The following is a 20,923-nucleotide window of genomic DNA, read 5'->3' as shown; positions in this document are numbered from 1 at the left end:
AACTACCATTATAAATTTGAGATGGGGAGAGAAGAGAAAGAATTAATTCTCCTTTTCTTTATAGTAAACTAAGTGGACACCTGAGAAGGGGTAGTATAGGGTTCTCATATGAAGCTGAATACCCTGGTCATACCTGAATACCCAAATTGTATGAAAACTCAAAATTATGCATTGGGATAAAGGTAAAGGTATAGGGACCCCTGACCATTAGGTCCAGTCGGGACCGACTCTGGGGTTGTAGCGCTCAGCTCGCTTTATTGGCCGAGGGAGCCGGCATACAGCTTCCGGGTCATGTGGCCAGCATGACTAAGCCGCTTCTGGCAAACCAGAGCAGTGCACGGAAACGCCGTTTACCTTCCCGGGAGCGGTACCTATTTATCTACTTGCACTTTGACATGCTTTCGAACTGCTAGGTTGGCAGGAGCAGGGACCGAGTGATGGGAGCTCACCCCGTCGCGGGGATTCGAACCGCCAAGCTTCTGATCGGCAAGTCCTAGGCTCTGGTTTAACCCAGGATAGCAAAGTTCTAAGATTCACATGAACTATATTGATTTACATGGTTTTTGCATAACTGATGTCAATAAACATTTTCCCACTATAACTATTCCTCTCCCCTTGTCCCTTAGTTTCACTAGAAATTGCTCATACGGGTTTAGGGGCCAAATCCACTCCCATCCACACATATTTAGCTAGAGTGGATGGCAACTTCCTTGTACTAGTTTTCTCTTTGCTCTGTATACGGAGAGGCTATATATACATATAATAAACAAAGGATGAAAGCCTTCCAAGGTTTAACAAACAGCTCCACAGACTGTAAATTCAACACAAGAAATCAATTATCCTGATGGAAGTTCTGTGAGGAGGATAGGATGCAGCAAATGAAAACTGAAGATAGTGAATCTGATTAACTACTAGCCTGCCTTTATTGGAATAACTACAGCTAAATAGAATATGGCACTTCAGTTTCCAACGCACACACACAAATATTCACAAGGCCACGAAACAACTGAAATTTTAATGCAAAACTTAAAAAACATCTTGTATTCCATTCAGTTATTTTTTAAACAGCTTAATGTCTATGTTGTCCTACCATACATTTAAGATAAACCTTTGGGGTTTTAAACATAATGTACACACATCTACACCTTTGTCTAGATAGGGTTCTAGCAGAAGTTGAGCCAAAGTCGTAAGTTCTTATGCTAGCTTCACATTTTTAGATGAAAATAAACAAACAATCTCTACAGAACAGGGGGGAAATGAAAGCCTACTGAGCCATCTGAGCTTCCATTGCCTGTGCTGTCCATTCTGGGGCAGTCTGACTAATCTTCTCCAAAAGGTTGTTAACTTGGAAGCAGAGAGACTGAATCTGTTTGTCCCACGTCGGCAAGGCTTCACGAGCTAAAAGACAATAGAAGAATTCATTCTTGCATTCATTGCTTGTTTCTATTAAATTTTCTGCCATTATTTGTTTGCTGCATAAGCAAATTTTCTGTTACCAGGTCTGCAGATACTGTACAGGTATTTTGGAATACAGGAATTCAAACTATTGCACGGACACTACTGCCATCTGGTGGCTACAGCGAGAATTACCACTTTGTCATATGTTGATTGTAAAAGGTAAAGGTGAAGGGACCCCTGACCATTAGGTCCAGTCGCAGACGACTCTGGGGTTGGGCGCTCATCTTGCTTTATTGGCCGAGGGAGCCTGCATACAGCTTCCGGGTCATGTAGCCAGCATGACTAAGCCACTTCTGGCGAACCAGAGCAGCACATGGAAATGCCGTTTACCTTCCCGCCGAAGCAGTACCTATTTATCTACTTGCACTTTGACGTGCTTTCAAACTGCTAGGTTGGCAGGAGCTGGGACCAAGCAACAGGAGCTCACCCTGTTGCAGGGATTCGAACCACTGACCTTCTGATCGGCAAGCCCTAGGCTCTGTGGTTTAACCCATGTTGATTGTACACCAGGCTAAAATATTTTGCTTTTGCATTACATGTGCTTCAACCGCACCTAAAGCAAGAACAACAAGCTAGAGCTTAACTTACTTTCAAAGTGAACAATTCCATCTATCTGATCAATAAATCCATTCATGCGACCCTCTGTTATCATCTGGGATGCTATCTTTTCCGCCTGAAAAACAAAACCCAAAAGGACATCTACTTTTAATAAACAGAAGCCCACTCTTGATATGGTTTTTGCCACATGTATATGTACATAGGTGTGTTGGTGGTAGAGAAAAGTTATATATGTCAATTTATTCTGCAGAAGACCTTTGCAACTGTTGATTATACTGTGGTTTAACACACAGCGCCACCTGCATCCCTTATAGACAGTATAGAAATTTAATAAATCATCATCTTATACCAGCATCAATCATTTTTTGTTCCTTTCTTTCTGAACGCATCTGCTTTAAGCAGAAGAGCGAACTAGTTCTTCATCAAACTAGACGTTATTAAAACTAGCTTAGTTTGAACAAAACAAAAGCAAACAGTACACAAGTCTATATACCTTGGCTGCAGGAATTTCTAATAATGCTCCAAGTTCTTCAAAGGTAATATTATTATACAGTTTGCTTGCAGATAACAAATTATGCTCAATGACAGCTCTGTCCAAAATACTAGAACCTGAAATAGAAACTGACAATGTATTAGGAATTTGAAATTCAGCATGTATTTGGCTACAAGTCAAATATAATTTAAAAAACCTGTATGTAGCATATGCAGTCCTCAATTTCTGTTCCATCAATACTGCTCCGTAATAAAGGTAGAAAAGAAATTGGCTTACATTATTATATTATCATAACTTTCATAATATGATTTATTGGCTTTAAATCATTGTGCTGAACAGGATATAAACCTGCTTAACTAAGAGTAATATTTTTTTTCATCTTTGTCAAGCTTACAGAAAGGTAATTTCAGTCTAAATGTTGATGGAAGCCCAAAGTACTACATGATGGCTAAGGAGATTAGAACAGCGTTTCCCAAACTTACAATAATTGCATGCCCCTTTTCAGTGTTCTATCTTACAGGAGTACTCCTTCTTGGTTGAAAATAATACTACTTTATCTCTGAATTAGCTTTTTTTAACTGCAGAAAACATGAAGTAAAATTTAAAAATTCTACTGTGTACACTTTGAAAACTTTCATGTATGACCAGGGATACACATACCATATTTTAGGAAACAATGGATTGGAAATTTCATGGAACTAGGTTATTTGTGCCAAACACTGGAGTATAAAAGGATATAAAGACCCAATGTAAATGACTACTAAAGCTGACCCAAAGTGCAACAATGTTCATTTTGAAAGGGTATATACAGAAAGGAACAATGTCTGAGTACCCATCAGAACAGGGTACACCTGCACTTTAAGAGACCCAAGTACCATCAGCTGTTGTTGCTTTTTGGTGTGGCATGAGCATTGCAGCAAATTCTTGCAATTGGTTCCCTCTGATAATTCTGTCTAGATACATTTTCTCCAGTATCCCGTAGGCCGCAAGCTGCTGGCATCTTTCATCCTTGAAGAGAGTAGCTAACATACGGGAACGCTGCTGTCCTGAAAAATAGTAAGAATACCGTGAACTGGGACATGTCAATTCAGTACTGTTCACTTCTATTTCAATGCATTTTCTCAGCTGCCTTTTTGCAAGCCAGTAGCAAATGGCCAATTTCTTCCTGCCTGCCCACAGCACTCAACTGTTAATACTTGATGCCTTTTCAAATTATACCTGCTAGGTGCAGATTGCTTTAGCAGCTAGATCCTTTTTATGGAAACAAACTGCAATTTCTGCTTCTAGAATGCTACACCACCAAGATGATTTCGTTTCAGTAATCATAATCATTAACATGAAACCGTACATGAAACATTCCAGTGACACAGGGCAGACAACCTGTGGCAGCTTATGCAGACGTTTTGTTTTATGGAAGCATAACATGCATACTGCTTTAGAGTAGAGCTCCACCACCTCTTGCAGAACAGGATCATATATATACTCCCAAAGACTAAAATGAAAATTGCATATATAGAAGTCAGCCATCAAGTGTTGCTTTACCTGCTGACGCCAAGATTGTGCAATGCAAGGCATGTTTCAGTGCCTCAAGTCTCTCACTTTCGTGGACTATGCTCTTGTAAGAAAGCTCATTATACCTCTGGGCAGCTTCAATGAACTTCCTTCGGTAGTCAAGAACGCGAGCATAGCACACCTGAAACAGGAAAAAAAACCATACAGTTGCTCACTATGTTACCTATTAAATCCAGTAATAATATTTGAGGGTTCTCACTTTTTATGCAACTGACCATCAATTTTCAAACTACAGGTCAGAATAATTAATAATAATAATAATAATAATAATAATAATAATAATAATAATTTATTTATTTATTTATTTATATCCCGCCCTCCCCAGCCAAAGTTGGGCTCAGAGAGGCTAACAACAGTAAAATAATTCAGCATTCTAAAATCAATTCATTATAAAATGAGTTCAAATCAAATTGATGGCAACCATTGGGCTAGAGTTCTGTGAAGAATTACCAAAGGAGGGGTAATGAGAGGATAGCAACAGGTAGGCCAAATCTGTATCTCGGGAAGTAGCAGGACCACAGCCCCTACCCCAAATAACCTGTCAGTTCAAGAGGGACGTGAAAAGAGTAGAGGTTGTGGTGATGGGACTTTGAAGCAGGACACTTTGGGGAGCTGAGTGCATAAAGCTCACTGCTCCACCAAAGTGGCCCTTGGAAAAACTAGGTAGAGCCTGGAGGGGTACAGAGCATGGAATGACTTGCAATCTAGGAGTTACATGTTCAAATCATAGGAAAGTCACACAAGAACTAGGTTATTGTGTGCTTTCAACTGTTTGGCCTTCCAGTCAGGCATTACACACCACTGATCATCACAAAAATGCAGTAATATGAACTGTAAAGGTAAAGGGACCCCTGACCATTAGGTCCAGTCGTGACCAACTCTGGGGTTGTGGCGCTCATCTCGCTTTATTGGCCGAGGGAGCCGGAGTACAGCTTCTGGGTCTTGTGGCCAGCATGACTAAGCCGCTTCTGGCGAACCAGAAACTCCGTTTACCTTCCCGCCGGAGCGGTACCAATTTATCTACTTGCACTTTGACATGCTTTCGAACTGCTAGGTTGGCAGGAGCAGGGACCGAGCAACAGGAGCTCACCCCGTCACGGGAATTCGAACCGCCGACCTTCTGATTGGCAAGCCCAAGGCTCTGTGGTTTACCACACAGCACCATCCGCATCCTTAATATGAACTGTACTGGAGTACATTTTAGTGTAAGTGGTCACCACCAGACGGGATCCCATGTTACATAATGAAATTCTCTTTAATCCAATGGGCTGCTAAGGCAAACACGGGCGCCGTTCAGGTAGTCTGTTTACCCCCATCTACCAACAAATAATGAATGTCCTCCCTACTATTCAGGAAGGGAATTCTCTGAAGAAGTCCTTTGAGAAATGTAGCCCTAGGAGAATTATACAGGGAGCAATATAGTATGTAATGTACAATGCTTTCCACCTCTCCCTAGCCCCAGTGATTTACAGATACTATGGCTATCTCCCATCCAAATATGTTGTGGGCATAGTTTGGAATCTCAAAGCTGTAAATGCCTTCCTCATCATTTAAGCTCGTAACTCAAAAAAGCAATCTTGGAGACCATAATCAGATTTCACATAATAAAATGGTGAAAATTGCAGAGTTTGAAGATGACATTTAGTTAACAGATGGCCTCACTTTTTATTTGTCCTGATTTGCAACTACAAGGGTAGCAACCTTGAGGTCAGCAAATGAGGAACAGATGTATATGCAAAAATATAATGATAAAACTTTTAAGCAATATGTTATTTCATTTCACTCAAAACAAGAATGTTAGTATTTCACCTTATAGTGAATTTGTAACTGTTCGTTGGTTGATTCATTCTGAAGAAGAGATGCTCTGTTGATGTAAGCCTCAGCCTGAACGGGGTCATCATCCTCCAGGTACAGTCGGGCAATTTTTAGGTAAGTCTCCAATTTATAATCTACATTGTATTGCCTTGAATAGAAAGGGGGGAAAATACACTATTGAAACCTCAGTTCATTTGCATCATAAGAGTTTTGCAAACATACTTACAGTAATACTACACGCTGTATAATGTTTGCCACCAGCCAACTCTGGCTGAAAGGAAGGATAGGCTGTGTCTCCCCAGAGAAATGGAGAAGCAGGATACACAATGGCAACCCCCCCCCCCCCGCAGGAGGGTATGGAAATATAATTTATTGGTTAATTTTGAATGGTAATAGTCATAAGGCTTTACTCACAGTAGACTATTAAAATGGGCACAACTAATTTAGGCCCATTAATGTCAGTAGGTCTACTTTAATACCACCCACTGCCTTAATGCAAATGCATTCAATGTGGGGCCCTTCTATATGCTGTGGATGACAATTCCCATCAACCCTCAGGGATTATGAGACTTGTAGTCCTAAAACTTGTAGGGCACGTTGACTACTCATCATAATGCAATACACTATTTGATGGAAGCTAGCAACAAGGTCCATGGCAGTCTCTTGTAAGGAAAAAAACAGCTCAGCTCTATGCACTGCTCCACAGAAGACACTTGGATCGAAATCAAAAATAAAAATAAAAAAGTAGAGGTTGCTGAAACCAAAAATAGGACTGTGCTCTAAACATGAGCAGCACCAAAGTGTTATGAGTTCCCCACAGAAAAAGTTTCCAGGTGGATCACTGATCTATCAAAATAGTATGTGCAATTGTCACAGAATAATCAGAGAAGCCAAAGCTATTGAAAAGTCAAGGAAACAGATCCAGAATATACCCAATGAAGCATTTGTACTACAAAAGGATATACAATGTATGAAGAAAAAATGTCAGGTTTTCTAACAACTATTTACTTCTGTCCTGTTTCCAAAGGAATCCCCACCAATACTTGTGCTGCATTCCGCCAGTCTTCTTCTTTCTCATAAATTGATGCAAGATGTTGTCTTATAGAAGCAACCTGGGAAGAATGAGGACATAAAATTATAATGCAATCAAGTTATCAAATTGATCCACTTTCTAATATCCTTTATATTATCTGTTTCCTTTTGCCCATTTGACAATGATAATCTGATTTTACATGATCTACAATATCTTTAAATATACTTCTCAATCAAATGCATATGAGGGATGTATTAGGATACAAACTGCCAAGAAGCGTAGTGATTTTTGTTTTGAGTTATTCCAGGGTAGAAGTGAAATTTGTGGTGTAGAATTTGGTACAAATTTTACAAGAATTTGGTACAAATTTTACAAGCTGCAGGAAACTACAGGGCAAACAAAGCTACCTTCAATTAATGACTGTTTTAATAAAGTTAGCAAAGTATGCCAGGATGAACAAAACTGAATAGTCTGTATTCATTATTGGAACAAATTGACTTGGGGCATCTTTTCCTTGCTGTCCTTTTGGCAAGGCTTATCATATGCCAGTGATATCTATTATATTTTAGAGCAGTGTTTTTCAACCTTTTTTGGGCAAAGGCACACTTGTTTCATGAAAAAAATCATGAGGCACACCACCATTAGAAAATGTTAAAAAATTTAACTCTGTGCCTATATTGACTATATATAAAGTAATTCTCTTGAAATAGGAATCAAATAAACAAAAAAGAAAGTATTTTATAATTACTTTATTATGAAATAGTAACTAAACAGAAATATGAAAAATTATAAAATACTTTATTTTTAAATCTTTCGAATTTTTCAATTTTTCCCACGGCACACCAGGCAACATCTCGCGGCACACTAGTGTGCCGCGGAACAGTGGTTGAAAAACACTCTTTTAGAGTACAGTACAGTGGTACCTCAGTTTTAGAACAGTCCTGTTTAAGAACGATTCGGTTTAAGAACTCCGCAAAACCGGAAGTAGTGTCCCAGTTTGCAAACTTTACCTCAGTCTAAGAATGGAATCCGAATGGTGGAAGGGCACTGGCGGCGGAAGGCCTCATTAGGGAAAGCGTGCCTCGGTTTAAGAATGGTTTCGGTTTAAGAACGGACTTCCAGAATGGATTAAGTTCGTAAACCGAGGTACCACTGTACTGAAAATATTTCAACATACTCTTCTCTTTATCTGACTGGTTTGCCAGAGCCTTCTTGGAGACAATTACCCATCTTTGGGATGTCCTTCCTGGTGAGGTGTTTCTGTCTTTTTCATTATGTTTCCTTTTGGAGGAATTTAAATAGTTGTTTACCCGGGCATTTGAAACGTACTGTTTTTGACAACCTTATTAGCGGAGGGCATGTGTCTGTTTCACATGTTTGAAAATGTTTTTATTTTATTTTTAATTGTATTTTTAAATCACTTTGATGTTTCCTGCCCTGGGCTCCTTTGGGAAGAAGGTTGGGATTGAAATTTGATCACCATCTTGCTCTTACCTGCTCCTCAAATGAAATTACACGAGGTTGGATCTTTTCCAAGGTGAAATGGTAGATTTCTTTGGCTGTGCCATCAGGAAGACTTGGAAGATGGGTACAGAAGTCTGTCAACAACTGGCGTGAAATCACTAAACTGACGTTTTCATTGACCACTGGTTTAAGAGACACAAGGTGGAAAGAAAGTCAGGCTATACATTGTCGTTAGGCCTGTCATTTTAGTGAGTGTTCAGTCTATAACCATTGTTAAGGCCCCTGTTTCCAACTCAAAACTTTTACGCAGCTGTACCAGCTCATAGGAGCCTGGGCATAAAACTGTTACACTGACATAGCATCTGCTTGCAACTCAGTTGCTGTGCTTTCATAATGAAAAGGCTTGGAGTCACCATTGTGAAATGTGGAATATGAGTTGCATGGCACAGAAGGGGGGGGGGAGAATGCTGCCCCTGCATGGGCACAACCCATTCATTGTTTCACCACAACACAGTTTTATGATCGGATGCCAAAATAATTATACTAGTATTAACATTTTGCAGAGACCATAACCTTGGATAACAGGATTATGAGATAACAACCCTCCTACAGCCTAGAAATGTTTATTCAGAATATCCCACTGATTTTGATGAAATTTATGTCAAAGTATTCATGCTTAAAATCGACACCTCAACCTTTTCCCTACCAAATCCCCAGTGCTATATTGATACCTGTTTCAATGTACAAAAATTTCTAAGACCATTCATTTTTCCCGATTGCAATTAAATACTTACAAAGCTGTCATTCAACAATTCATGAAAACTGATAATTAAACTCACTTGCTTCTACAAAGGCTTTTAATGCCTCTAATTGTTCCACTCCTGAGAGCTGAATTGCTTTTTCCAATATCTGACGATACCTGCCAGAATGCAGTAAAAAAAAGAGAGTTAAGGTTTAAATATCATTGAATACAGAGCTAATTCTAAGCTAGATGGACTAGCAGTCTGACTTATTATAGCTTCCTATGTTGCTAAAAATTGGTGTATTTTTAAAATTAGCTTTACACCTTGTGCATGTAAGGACAATACGCATGATATTTTAGAATGCCATTCTTCTCAAAACCATTTTAGAGTAGGTACATGCCATACTTTCCATTTCAATGGAAATCCTGAGATCTAACAGTTCTGGTGCTTTCCCACTGCAATGAAATGGCTAGTCATAGAAATGAGGACACAATTTGACAATTCCTTTTGCAGAAAGAGAAGATTATCATCCTCTTTTCACCTTTTCTTGCATTAACTCTAATCAAACACAAGAGTACAATGTTATGCAAGGGACTACCTTTTAGTCCTCCAAAAGGGAGTGTGAATGCACATCATTATGCTGAGATACAATGAGCAATAAAAAAAAACAGCATCAGGCAAAAGCTGGGTATACTTGTATTTACGACATCATTAATCCCATATTATCCTGCCTTTCCAACTCTTGTGAGTGCAATCTCCTGTGGTTTAGGATACTAAATTGAAGACAGAGGAGAGAAGATTCAACTACAGCTGCAAGGGAGGCCAGTTCCTGGAAGTCTGTGTTGTTGCCATCCGTCTTGAGAGACAAACCACTGCTTTAGCAGCTCCAAAGTGACCTCACAGGGCAGTGTGTTTGGAAGTCCTGGGCTACTCAGATGACATGACACCCCCCCCCCCCAATCTAGGAGCTGAACTGAGTGCAGGGTTGGGGACCAAAGATGGACAAACAACCCCAGAAGGAGCCTGTCTCCCAACACCCCATAGAGCTGTAATCATCTTACATAAACTGCTCTTATAAGGTCCACCTGAAAAGCTGCATAGAAACACACCGAATAAATAGATCAAGCATGGCCAAACTTGGCCCTCCAGCTGTTTTGGGACTACAACTCCCATCATCCCTAGCTAACTGGACCAGTGGTCAGGGATTATGGGAATTGTAGTCCCAAAACAGCTGGAGGGCCAAGTTTGGCCATGCCTGAAATAGATAATAAACTCGAATTAGATGGGGAAGCACGGCTGGCTTGTTTCTACGGGTTCGAATGAATTTCTGCTAAAATCCCAGGAACTGGTGCGAGGAACCACTGCTGTTGCTGTTACCAAATTAATGTTGACAGCTACCCATTTATTTTCTTAACCCACGCTGCTTCTTTTCCATAAAGATCGCCCTAGATCCACAAGGCCCAACAGAACACGGAGGGAACCGAACCAGCGCCATGCAGATCCAGAACAAGACCTGAGAGGAGGGCAGGCCTGCCTAAGCCAAGAGATGCTCCTGCCTGCTCCGCTTCCTCCTCTCCCCACCCCGCAACCCCGGTCAGACTCGGCGCTGGCTGCTACGGGAGATGGGGAGGGAGAATAATAAATAATAAAATAAATAAAATTTTATTTATATCCCGCCCTCCCCAGCCGAAGCCGGGCTCAGAGCGGCGAACAACAGTAAAATAATACAACATTATGAAATTTCATTATGAGAAGGGAGGGGGAAAAGGAGCCGCTCACTTCCCGGCCAGGTCCTTGTGGGAGCCGCTCGAGCTCATGAGCTGGGTCAGCTCCTGCCTCACAGCCGCCGCCATTTTGGATCCTCCCCCTTCCCGCCCACAACCTGTGAGGGAAAACACAGCGCCGCCGACTCCGCCTCCTCCGGCGCGAGACGCCTCCACGCTAGAGGCGGCGACGCAGCCGCGTATCCATACGGAGCCAACGGCTTTGCGGCGTGACGTCACGGATCCCGGAAGCGCCGAAAGGGGAGGAGGAGGAGGAGGAGGGAGCCTGAGCGGAAGTGGAGCGCGCTTTGAGGAGGGAAGGCGGGAGAAACCAGCGCGGCGCGAGAAAGAGAGAGGGAGAGGGGGGCGGGCTCGCGGGTTGGTTGGCTGTTTGGCGCCGGTGACGCGGCGCCGGTTGCCAGGGCGCCGCTGCCCGAGCTATTATGGGATGCGGCGGCGGCGGAATGGCGCTGGGCGCGTGATTTTGAACAAACGCGGAACCTGCCGCAGCTGCTGCTGCTGTTGCCGCCGCCGCGAGCAGCCTGCCGCTGTCACGGCGACCAGCCGGCCGCGCGCGGGAGCGAGCCCGGGAGCGCGCGGGCGGCGTTGTCATTACGGTGGGGCCGGCGCGGGGGGTGGAAGAGACCGATGTGAAGCGCCGGGGCTGCGGCGGGCGCAGGTGAGCGCTAGGCGGGCCGAGCGGGGGGCGGGTCGCCTGAGGGGAAGGAAGGGAGAAGCGGCGCAGCCCTGAGGCGCTTGAGGCAGGGGACCCACCGGCCGCCTCCTTCCCCCTTCGCTGACAGGACGAGTCTGGCCGGCTTGTGGGGTGGGCGCCTGTCGGGAAGGGAGGCTCAGTACCGGCCCTTCTCCCTCCTCCTCCGCCTCCCCTCAGGGTTATTATTATTTTTTATTGTCGTTTTTCTGTCTGTCAGTGACGAAGGGGTTCGGGACCCCTCGGCGGAGGCAGGGGGGTTTTAGGCCCGGCAGGAGATGCGCGGAAGCCCCGGGGTAATATTTCGGCCTCGGAGCCGCGACGAGCCGGTGCCTCCAGGAACGAGGCTTCGTTGTTTTATTTTCAAATTGCTTCTCATTCTTCTGTCAAGGGAGGCCGCGGGGAGCAGGGATTTGCCCCCAAAGCGGGGGGTGGGTGTGGGTTGAGGCTGTGAGTTGTAAGTCCTGGGTAAAGACGGCAGAAGCGACTAACAAATTCAATAAATAAGAGCAAGAAAGAGTCTCGTTTTGAAATATCGAGTTCGATCTCATTCTTCAGTCCGATGACTGCTGCTCAAGGAGGTCTGCTTTTGGCGTATCGTAGGGCAGGGCAAAAACTTTAAAATTACAATTCCCAATCACGGGTATTTATTTGTCCAGAATTTAACGCAAGTGGAAGTGCTTTGCTCTGTTGCTGAAACAGGAGCAGAATGGCTGGCCTCAGTAAAAGCACCCCTTTCTTTCTCACATGAATCCACAGTTTAACCGGGACTTTAATCTTTATGGCAATCAGCTGAGTTCCCTGTGTTTATTGTATGGGAAGTCGTTGGACTCTTCTCTTGCCTTACAATCTTATCAGACCTGGGCGTTGAATGGTGTAATTAGCAAGCTATTATTGGTGAACTGCCAAAGATTGCTGGAGTGTGGCTTGACTGATGTACAATATTACAAAGTAGCTTTTCTATTTGATTCGTAAGAAAATGGACTCTATCTTCTGTCTGTCTGTTCCGTTTCTCTTGTCTAAACAGCTAGTGCATATCTTGATGGCAATAGTACTTCGATTTTTATAATGTAGATATTAGAAAGAAATGTTAAATACATATTTTCCCTCTGATCAAAATATACAAAAAAACAACCAAATCCATTCATTGTAGAGAAGCCACTTCACAAATTAAGCAGCTGTTATTTAAATGCATTTCTCCTGTCTAAACCCAGTACATATAATTCTAAACTTACAAGTATTTATACACGTACGGTAATCTTGAAATCAAAATGGTAGAACTAACAATACCTTTGTAAGGTGCTCATTATGATTCATTTACTAGCAGAGGGCAAATGAGCCAAAGGAGCAATAACTTTGAGTGTATATTACTAAGTATAAACAAGGAAGCTATATTTCAACACTACCAGTGGTCCAATATTATAACAATTGCTTTCCAACTATGTTGATTCTGGAAAATCAACAAAAATGCACTTGGAAGGGAAAGGTGAATCTATTGACAGTGGTGCTCAACTAATGATGAAATACCAATAAATTAATTCTATAAAATTATATCCAATATTAGTCATACTTTCAGCAGACATATTGAAATCTAAGGATTTAAGTCTATTGATTTGTGGGCAAGCCACACTACATATTTCTGAAACCAATTAAAGCAATACAATGTAAGCACAGGATAAATGAAAACAAAAAAAAAATACTCCTATTAAATAATGACCTCAAACAAATTATATCGCCTCATCTCTAAAAGCTTGGTGAAGTAAGTCTTTCACTATCCTCCTAAAAGAGAAAGTTCCAAAGTTTTGGAGCTGCCACTGAAAAAGCCTTATGATGTCCCTTATAGGAACCACCAAGAGGGCCTCATTGGTAGGTCTTAAAGACGAGACAGGTTGGCATGGGAGAAGGTATTCTTTCAAATATTTAGCTGAGATTCCTGCATTGCAGAAGGTTGGACTAGATGACCCTTGGGTGGCTTCCAACTTTGTGATTCTATGAAATATTTGTTTCCTTGGCTGTTTGGGGCTTTACGTGTTAGCATAAGCACCTAAAATTGGGCTTAAGAAACAATTAGCAACCTGTGTGAATGCTTTAAAATGGGGATAATATGTGAGCAGGCTCCTGCTCCTATAAGCACATGGGCCACCCAAGCTAGACAGATGCAGCTTGGGAGTCTCTATGCATGGGTGAGATGATGGTGTCAGGAGGAGGAGGAGGAGGCTGGATTTGTTAGGCACCAGGGAACATTTAGGACATTATAGCTGAGCATGTACAAAAGGGATGGGATGCACTGAACCAGGGTTGAACCAGACTGTTGGTGTAAAGGTAAAGGGACCCCTGACCATTGGGAGACCCAACAGGAGCTGAAGAGGGTCTTGTTTAGAACAGATCTTCCTCTTACAGTGAAATTGATAAAGTGATGAACATTTAAATGGGGGAGGTGTAGAACTAGGCATTGTGAGTGCAGAGGCAAAACAAAGCAGTTCAGGGAGGCCAGACCACAACAGTTCAATACACAAATGCCAAAAACACTTGAAGAGAAAGACTTCATACAAGTTTTTATACACCAGTGCTAGAAGCCTCTGAACCAAGATAGGTGAACTGGAGGGCTTGGTCTTGGAAGATGACATTGATATAGTGGGTATAAGAGGGTATAAAATCTATAGGAATGACAGGGAAAGATATACTGGAGGTTGTGTTGCATCAAAGAGGGCATTGAGTGTAGCAAGCTAGAAATCCTCAGACATGGCACAGAGAAAGCAGATAGAGAAAAGTTTTCTCCCTCTCACATAACACTAGAACTCATGGATATTTGATGAAAATTCAGAACAGATAAAAGAAAGTACTTCTTTGTGCAGCACACATTTAAACTAGGGAACTTGCCTCCTGTAGGAGGCTGTCATGGAAACCAGCTTGGATGGCTTTAGAGGATGATTAGACAAATTAATGGAGGACAAGACTATCAACAGCCACAGTGGCTCTGTTCTACTTCCATTGTCAAAGGCAGTATGCCTCTGAATAAGTGGCTGGAAATTGCAAGTGGGCAGAGTGCCGTTGTGTTGTCATGTCCAGCTTGCAGGCTTTCCGTAGGTATCTGGTTAGCCACTGTGAGAACAGGATGGACCATTGGCCTGATCCAGCAGGCTCATCTTAAATTCTTAATTTAACCTTGCAGGACAAGTCCTCTAGTTGCCTGATGCTATTCTCTGCTGAAACTCCTCAGAGATAGGAGTGGAGCCACCATAAAACAGTATCTCCAACTCCAAATTCATGCCATGATCCATGGCATCAAAAGCCACTGAGATGTCAAATACAACCAAGAGTTGCACTTCCATGGCATAATGATCCATGGCATCAAAAGCCACTGAGATGTCGAATACAACCAAGAGAGTTGCACTTCCACTATGCCTCTTCCAACAAAAGTCATTGATCAGGGTGACCAAGGCTTGCTGGTTTTCCACAGGCATCTGGTTTGACCACAGTGACAACAAGATGCTGCATTAGATGGGCCATTGGCCTAATCCAGCAGGTTTATGTTCTTATGCTCTTAAGGTAGTTTTGTTCCCCAAACCAGGCCAGAAGTCAGATTGAACTGGGTCCAGATATTACCAACAGGCCTTAAAGTGTATACTCTCATTGACTGCTGTAGAACCCAATTAGGAAAATGCAACAAAATTCCTGACCTTCATAGCACCTCTGCAATCAGATTCCAGAATCTAGTTTAAAACAGCTAAATTTATGCAAGTGTACCAGATAATTGATGCAGAGAATATGCAGAAAATTTGCTGCTTTCCAGTTCACAGTGCATGGACAGGTTTGCCAGGATATTTTTGTGGAAACTAAAATAGTTGTTTGCCTCATGGGAATGACTTGCAGAAGTAGTTTGATAAATATATAAATACATATAAAATGGATCTAATAGTGGCATGATGTATTGGCTCTATTCAATTTTCTCAGGATGGCTCAACTACTATACAACATCAAATACCTACATTTAATTGCAAGAGGCATTGCAGCTTTCACCAATGAATTGTTGAGAATAGTACTTTATTGGGTGTCAAAGTCTAAGTTAACAGAAAAGGCATTACAGTTCTTGATATAGGAATTTATTATTAAACTATTTTGCTATGCTGAATTGGCTTGAGTGTCACACTTGAGAGTTTTGCTCCTGAACAGTGAGTCAAAACTGAGACATGAATAATGGAGTTAGTTCTTAAGTAGTGTAAGATCTGATCTGTCATTAACAGTAACTTGTATCTTGGCAGTTGAAGGGATACTGTGGTTATAAACTGTGTTGTGTAGAATGTATGGAATGAAAACTCTTCGAAGTGAGAATCTCAGTGTAGTTCCACTTCTCACACACTTGGAAGCAGTTTCCCATGTTCAATGTGATGTTCTTCTATGTGAGTGAGTTTGGGTTTGTTTGCTCTTTTTTAAGGGAAAAAGCAAGCATAAATGATTTTAGGTGGAAAAACAATGTTTTTCTCCATCAGTTTTGCCTGGAATAGTGTATTAAAGCATTTTCATGCTGATTTCTTTATTAGCCATGAGATGGGCAAAGTTTTCTTTTAATTTTACTAGAAGAATTGCTGGAAGCTTTCCCCCTTTCCCCTTAAAAAGCCTTCCTGTGTCAATGTTAATCAATGTATGTTGTTCATAGTCATAATACACTGGTATTTACTTTTTAAGGGCAGGTAATAAAAGGATGAGAGAGCTTTTGTTGATGAAAAATCTGTATATACACCAGATGCACCGTTACTTCTTATTCATCCTGTCCGCACACGCCACCTTTCATCTCTCCCGATTCTTAACCGACTAATAAACCATTTGGTCTGCAATCCTATACCCATTTACCTGGGAGTAAGCCCCATTGAACTCAGCGGAACTTACTTCTGAGTATAGGATTGCACGGCCAGGCTTTTAAGGTGCCTGCTGGAAGTGCAGCTGGATTGCCCGGCTTCCCTTCTGAATCCCGTCTCGGAGTTGGATTCCACCCTCGTTCCCTGGACAAGGGGCGCAAACCCTTTGAGTTTGCGTGGACAGGGAGTCCTGCCCTGGCCGGAACGCGCGTTTCTTGTAGGTCAGCGCCCGCGTCGTTCCTCCTTTTCTCGGCGGGGGCCGGGCTTCCCCTCCCCTCCGGTGGGAGTGGCTCTAGCAAAGGGATCGGGGCGGAGGGAGGAGGCTGAGGTTGTTGCTGAGCTGGGCTGTGATGGTGATGACGAAGTGAAAATGGCGGATCTTTCGAAATACTATCCCGGCCCCTGACATACCAGCGACAGCACCTAAACAGCCTTGAGAGGCTCCCCCCAACTCCTCTGCTCGCTGCTGCCAGAAACCTCCCTCTCCTCGTCTTTTCGTCCCAACTCCCGGGCAGCCGCTTTGCAGCTATCCAGACACTATTGGGGGAAGCTCCCTCCTCCCCTCGGGCTGGAACTTAACCCTCCTGGAAGGAGTCGGTGGCGGCGCCCTGGAGAGGGGTGAGAGACGCACCAAGCAAGGCCTGGGCAGGAGATTGGGGGAGAAGGGGAGCCTGCAACGCTGGGTTGGGTGGCTTGCTGTACAGGAAATCCAGGTGTTCTCAAATGTAACCTAAATAGTTAACCTGGCTGGAAAAGAAGGGAGTATTTGGAGCTGCTGAGGCCTAACTCGCCTTTCAAGGTCTCGCTTGTACTGTGTCTGTCTGATGTTGCATTGCTTGAGAGTTCGGGTAGCGCAAGTGATGTTCATATGGTGGTCTAGGAGAAATCTGAAGAACAAATTACTGGATTGATTGCACCTACTCTTCTTAGGAGCGCAGTGAAGAATATTAGTATGCAAAGCTGCTCGTGGGACACTAATGATTTTTAAAATTAGCTGCTTGCTTTCAGGGGAGTGTAGTCGCATACATCATAGGCGTGCTTTAGTGGTCACTTTCAAATATATATAATTAACAGGAAGTGTTGCAATGGGCAGAAAATAATAACTTCACAGCATGTTAGATAATTAAAGCTGGGAATTTAAAAATGTATCCCCCTTAACCTTTGAAAGGTGGAAAAGGTCAATGCAGCAGTAATGATTCAGATGGAAAATGAATGTTTGGTTTTGGTTTTAATTCCAAATTTTGTTATGAAAAGGTGTAAAGCAATATATTTTGTAAGTGTAATCTAGTTACGTTAGGGTAGCTGGGATTTCTAGCACAAGAAGGCAAATGATAATTGGTGTCAAGGAACACAGTCTGAAAATATGTTTTTAATTACACTGGGTGGTATCTGACTAGGTCATACCCTGAGTACACCCACTGAAATCAGTGAACTAAGTAATGATTAAGTGCATTGATTTCAGTGGGCCTACTCTTGATTATGTCAGATGTCAATGTCAGTGTTATTTACCCAGTGACAGCTCTAAAATGTACACAATAAACGTGACTCTTTTTTCTGAGGGCTTGGTCCACATTCAGGTTCTACATATGCATGTGTGATTCCTCTCTCCACTCCCCTATCTATGAAATTGAGTATCTCTCTGTGAGTGACCTTCTGATCATTTTCGTTGATTGAAAAGTGACATATAAATGTGTTAAATAAGTCTTTAAAATGGTATCTTCTAAACTCTATAGGTTCTGAAATATGGGATTCATATATTAAATATAAAGGTAAAGGTAAAGGTACCCCTGCCCGTACGGGCCAGTCTTGACAGACTCTGGGGTTGTGCGCCCATCTCACTTAAGAGGCCAGGGGCCAGCGCTGTCAGGAGACACTTCCGGGTCACGTGGCCAGCGTGACATCGCTGCTCTGGCGAGCCAGAGCCGCACACGGAAACGCCGTTTACCTTCCCGCTGGTAAGCGGTCCCTATTTATCTACTTGCACCCGGGGGTGCTTTCGAACTGCTAGGTTGGCAGGCGCTGGGACCGAGCAGCGGGAGCGCACCCCGCCGCAGGGATTCGAACCGCCGACCTTTCGATCGGCAAGTCCTAGGCGCTGAGGCTTTAACCCACAGCGCCACCAACCATCTTATTTCTAGGTGGGCTTATATCTTGTAAGAGTATCATTTTTAATTAAAGACATTCCATACGAATTTTAAAACTGTGTTAACTGTTAGCGTGGGATAGCTTTGTATCAGGAAATATTTAGTTAAATGTGCAGGTGGACCTACTTTGCTTCTCCTCTAGTGTAAGAAGGAGCAACAAGCCACAACCCCTGGTTTAGAGTTACATCCAAACCAGGATTTCTTGTCTTACTGCTCCCCCCCCCCCAATAAATCATGAAGTTAAACCAAGGTTTGCTCTTAGCTTACCAGTGGTGTGTTTGAACAAAAAAACCCTCATGATTCCTGGTCCAAACATAAGTTAGGGATCGTGGTTAGTTGTTTCTGCTCACACTAGGAAGGAGTAATTCAAGAATTATCTGTGTTTATGGCAAACCATTAACTGTAGTTTACCCTGATGTATGGAATGGAATGTAAGTTATTATTTATATTTTACTTCTCTGCAATCATATTTGGAGCTTGCAACAAAGTAACAGAGATATACCATATTTTCCTGTGTATACACAGAATGTTTAAAATATTTATTAATTTGGGGCTCCAAAAATAGGGGGCATCTTATACATGGGGGCGTCTTATAGATGGTAAATATGGTAGTTCAAAAATATAGTTAATTTAAATATGAAGCATATCTATATAGACACAGTAGAAAATATTTAGAATTCTGGATATTCCAGCTGTATTCTTTTTTATGCTTCATATGTTACACAGTATCCTATATTTTATGGGGGGGCCCTAGTAGAATTCTTGATATTTAGATCACCATATAAGCTATAAAATAGAATTCAATGCAGAATCTGTAGGATGTGCAAAGGTGTTTAATTTATTGGTTGAATACTGGAGGTTCTTGCAAAACTAATTAAAATTAAAACTTTAAAAATTATTTGAATAAATAAACAACTTTCTTTAAAAGTAAGCCATTTTCCTCTTGGGATTTGTGTTTATTCCCTTGGTTTTGAAATGTCAAAAGCAGACTCCCCCAATTTGGAATGCTCCATGTGCTTTGGACTACAACTCCTCTAATCTCTGACCATTGGACAAGCTGGCTAGTGCTAATGGCAGTTGTACTTCAAAACGTCTGAACAGGCTCTGGTGAGGAAAGATTGATGTAGAGGATTAGAAATTTGTATTTTCATAATTTCCCAACTTTCATTTCTGGACACCTTGTGATATTGCAAGTATTTATATTTCTTATGATACGATACGGTGAGTACAATGTTTCACCATTGTTTGGCATCAGTGAAGCTTACAAAGATCTTAGACAAGCTTCAGCTTTCAGACTTAATTTCTGATTCCGTTTTCAGTACAGTACGCAGCAAATTGAGCAAGTCATATACAAAGTAGCCTTGCAGTTTTAGTGCAAGGCATTTAGCAGCCCAAAATAAAATTTAGGGTAGCTTTTCATTTGTTACGTCACATTGCTTTTTACCACTGAATTGGAGCAAGCAGCAACCCTAAGAAAACTCAATTACCATTTCCTCTGATTCACCGGTAAAATGTGGGTTTTCCTGGGGAAAGCATCTTGACACACACACATACACACCCTAAAAAACCCACAACACCACTCAAATACAGACCTGTGCCTACAAAAGCAGCTGAAAGGTAACTGAATGAGCCCTTAGTTAAAGCTAACGGTGCTTTGTGGAAGAAGCACATAGGACACTCAGTCTTTTCACCATATTTATGAGACTAGGAGGCATTGCATGTAGGCTGTTAATCAGGAGAGCCTGCAAAAAACATATTGCATTGGTTCTGAAGGATCTGCACTGGCTGCTAGTTTGCCACTGAACCAAGTTCAAGGTGCTTGTTCTGTCAGATAAAGCTCTACACAGCTGCTCCTACATACACCTGTCTGTTGGTTACAGCCTTCTGGATACAACATTCCCTCTTAACTGAGCCACGAATTTGCTGCATGACAACATGTAAGAGGACCTTCTTTGATTGGTGCCTGATACTAGAATGCCTTCCCATCTCATGTATGACTTATGCCGACCCTTGTGGATTTTTGGTGCCAGATAAAAATTAGTTGATGTTGTAACATTTTATTGAGATTTCATTATGTTTATTATATTTTATCCTGCTCTGGGGTTCTTTTAGTGAAGGGTGGGCTAGATTTTTGAAGTAAATAAGTAAAGCATACGCTGCAAAGATAAATCAATGCTTTTAATTTTTCCATCCTCCCTAGTGAACCTTCTTTCTAATGGCTGTGACCTTCAATATTATCTCACTCATGGTCCAGACTTGGTTTTCATTTTAGGATTTGTACTCCCAGATTGTACTTCTCATATTGCTGTTGA

The 20,923-nt window shown here is 42.1% G+C and overlaps 2 protein-coding genes across 6 annotated transcripts in view; one reads left to right on the top strand and one right to left on the bottom strand.

Moving 5' to 3' along the window:
* Positions 1-996: 996 nt before the first annotated feature.
* Positions 997-11,075, bottom strand: COPS4 (COP9 signalosome subunit 4). 2 transcript variants are annotated; one of them, XM_081925191.1, is made up of 10 exons: positions 10,916-11,075; positions 9,233-9,312; positions 8,424-8,575; positions 6,905-7,008; positions 5,891-6,044; positions 4,052-4,202; positions 3,385-3,555; positions 2,510-2,637; positions 2,047-2,131; positions 997-1,398 (listed from the first exon to the last, which is right to left on the bottom strand). In XM_081925191.1, exons 1-10 carry the CDS (start codon positions 10,987-10,989, stop codon positions 1,265-1,267), a joined length of 1,233 nt encoding a protein of 410 aa, XP_081781317.1. In that variant the 5' UTR covers positions 10,990-11,075; the 3' UTR covers positions 997-1,264. The 2 variants fall into 2 exon arrangements, with proteins under 2 accessions (XP_081781317.1, XP_081781318.1); XM_081925192.1 differs by having other exon boundaries at positions 2,510-2,625.
* A 368-nt stretch (positions 11,076-11,443) lies between these two features.
* LIN54 (lin-54 DREAM MuvB core complex component) overlaps positions 11,444-20,923 on the top strand; it is a 35,121-nt gene continuing 25,641 nt past the window's right edge. Inside the window, exon 1 of one of the 4 annotated variants that reach the window (XM_081924942.1) lies at positions 11,444-11,578. The gene's annotated coding sequence lies outside the window, so the exon portion shown is untranslated. Of the gene's footprint in view, positions 11,579-16,221; positions 17,086-20,923 lie in introns of those variants that run through there. The other 3 variants (XM_081924940.1, XM_081924945.1, XM_081924941.1) reach the window with 3 other exon arrangements.

Source organism: Podarcis melisellensis, assembly GCF_964234715.1.
Source record: "Podarcis melisellensis genome assembly, chromosome: 9".
Lineage (NCBI taxonomy): Eukaryota > Metazoa > Chordata > Lepidosauria > Squamata > Lacertidae > Podarcis > Podarcis melisellensis.
The sequence above is the reverse complement of the archived record's forward strand: the minus strand, read 5'-3'. Positions and strand labels throughout refer to the sequence as shown.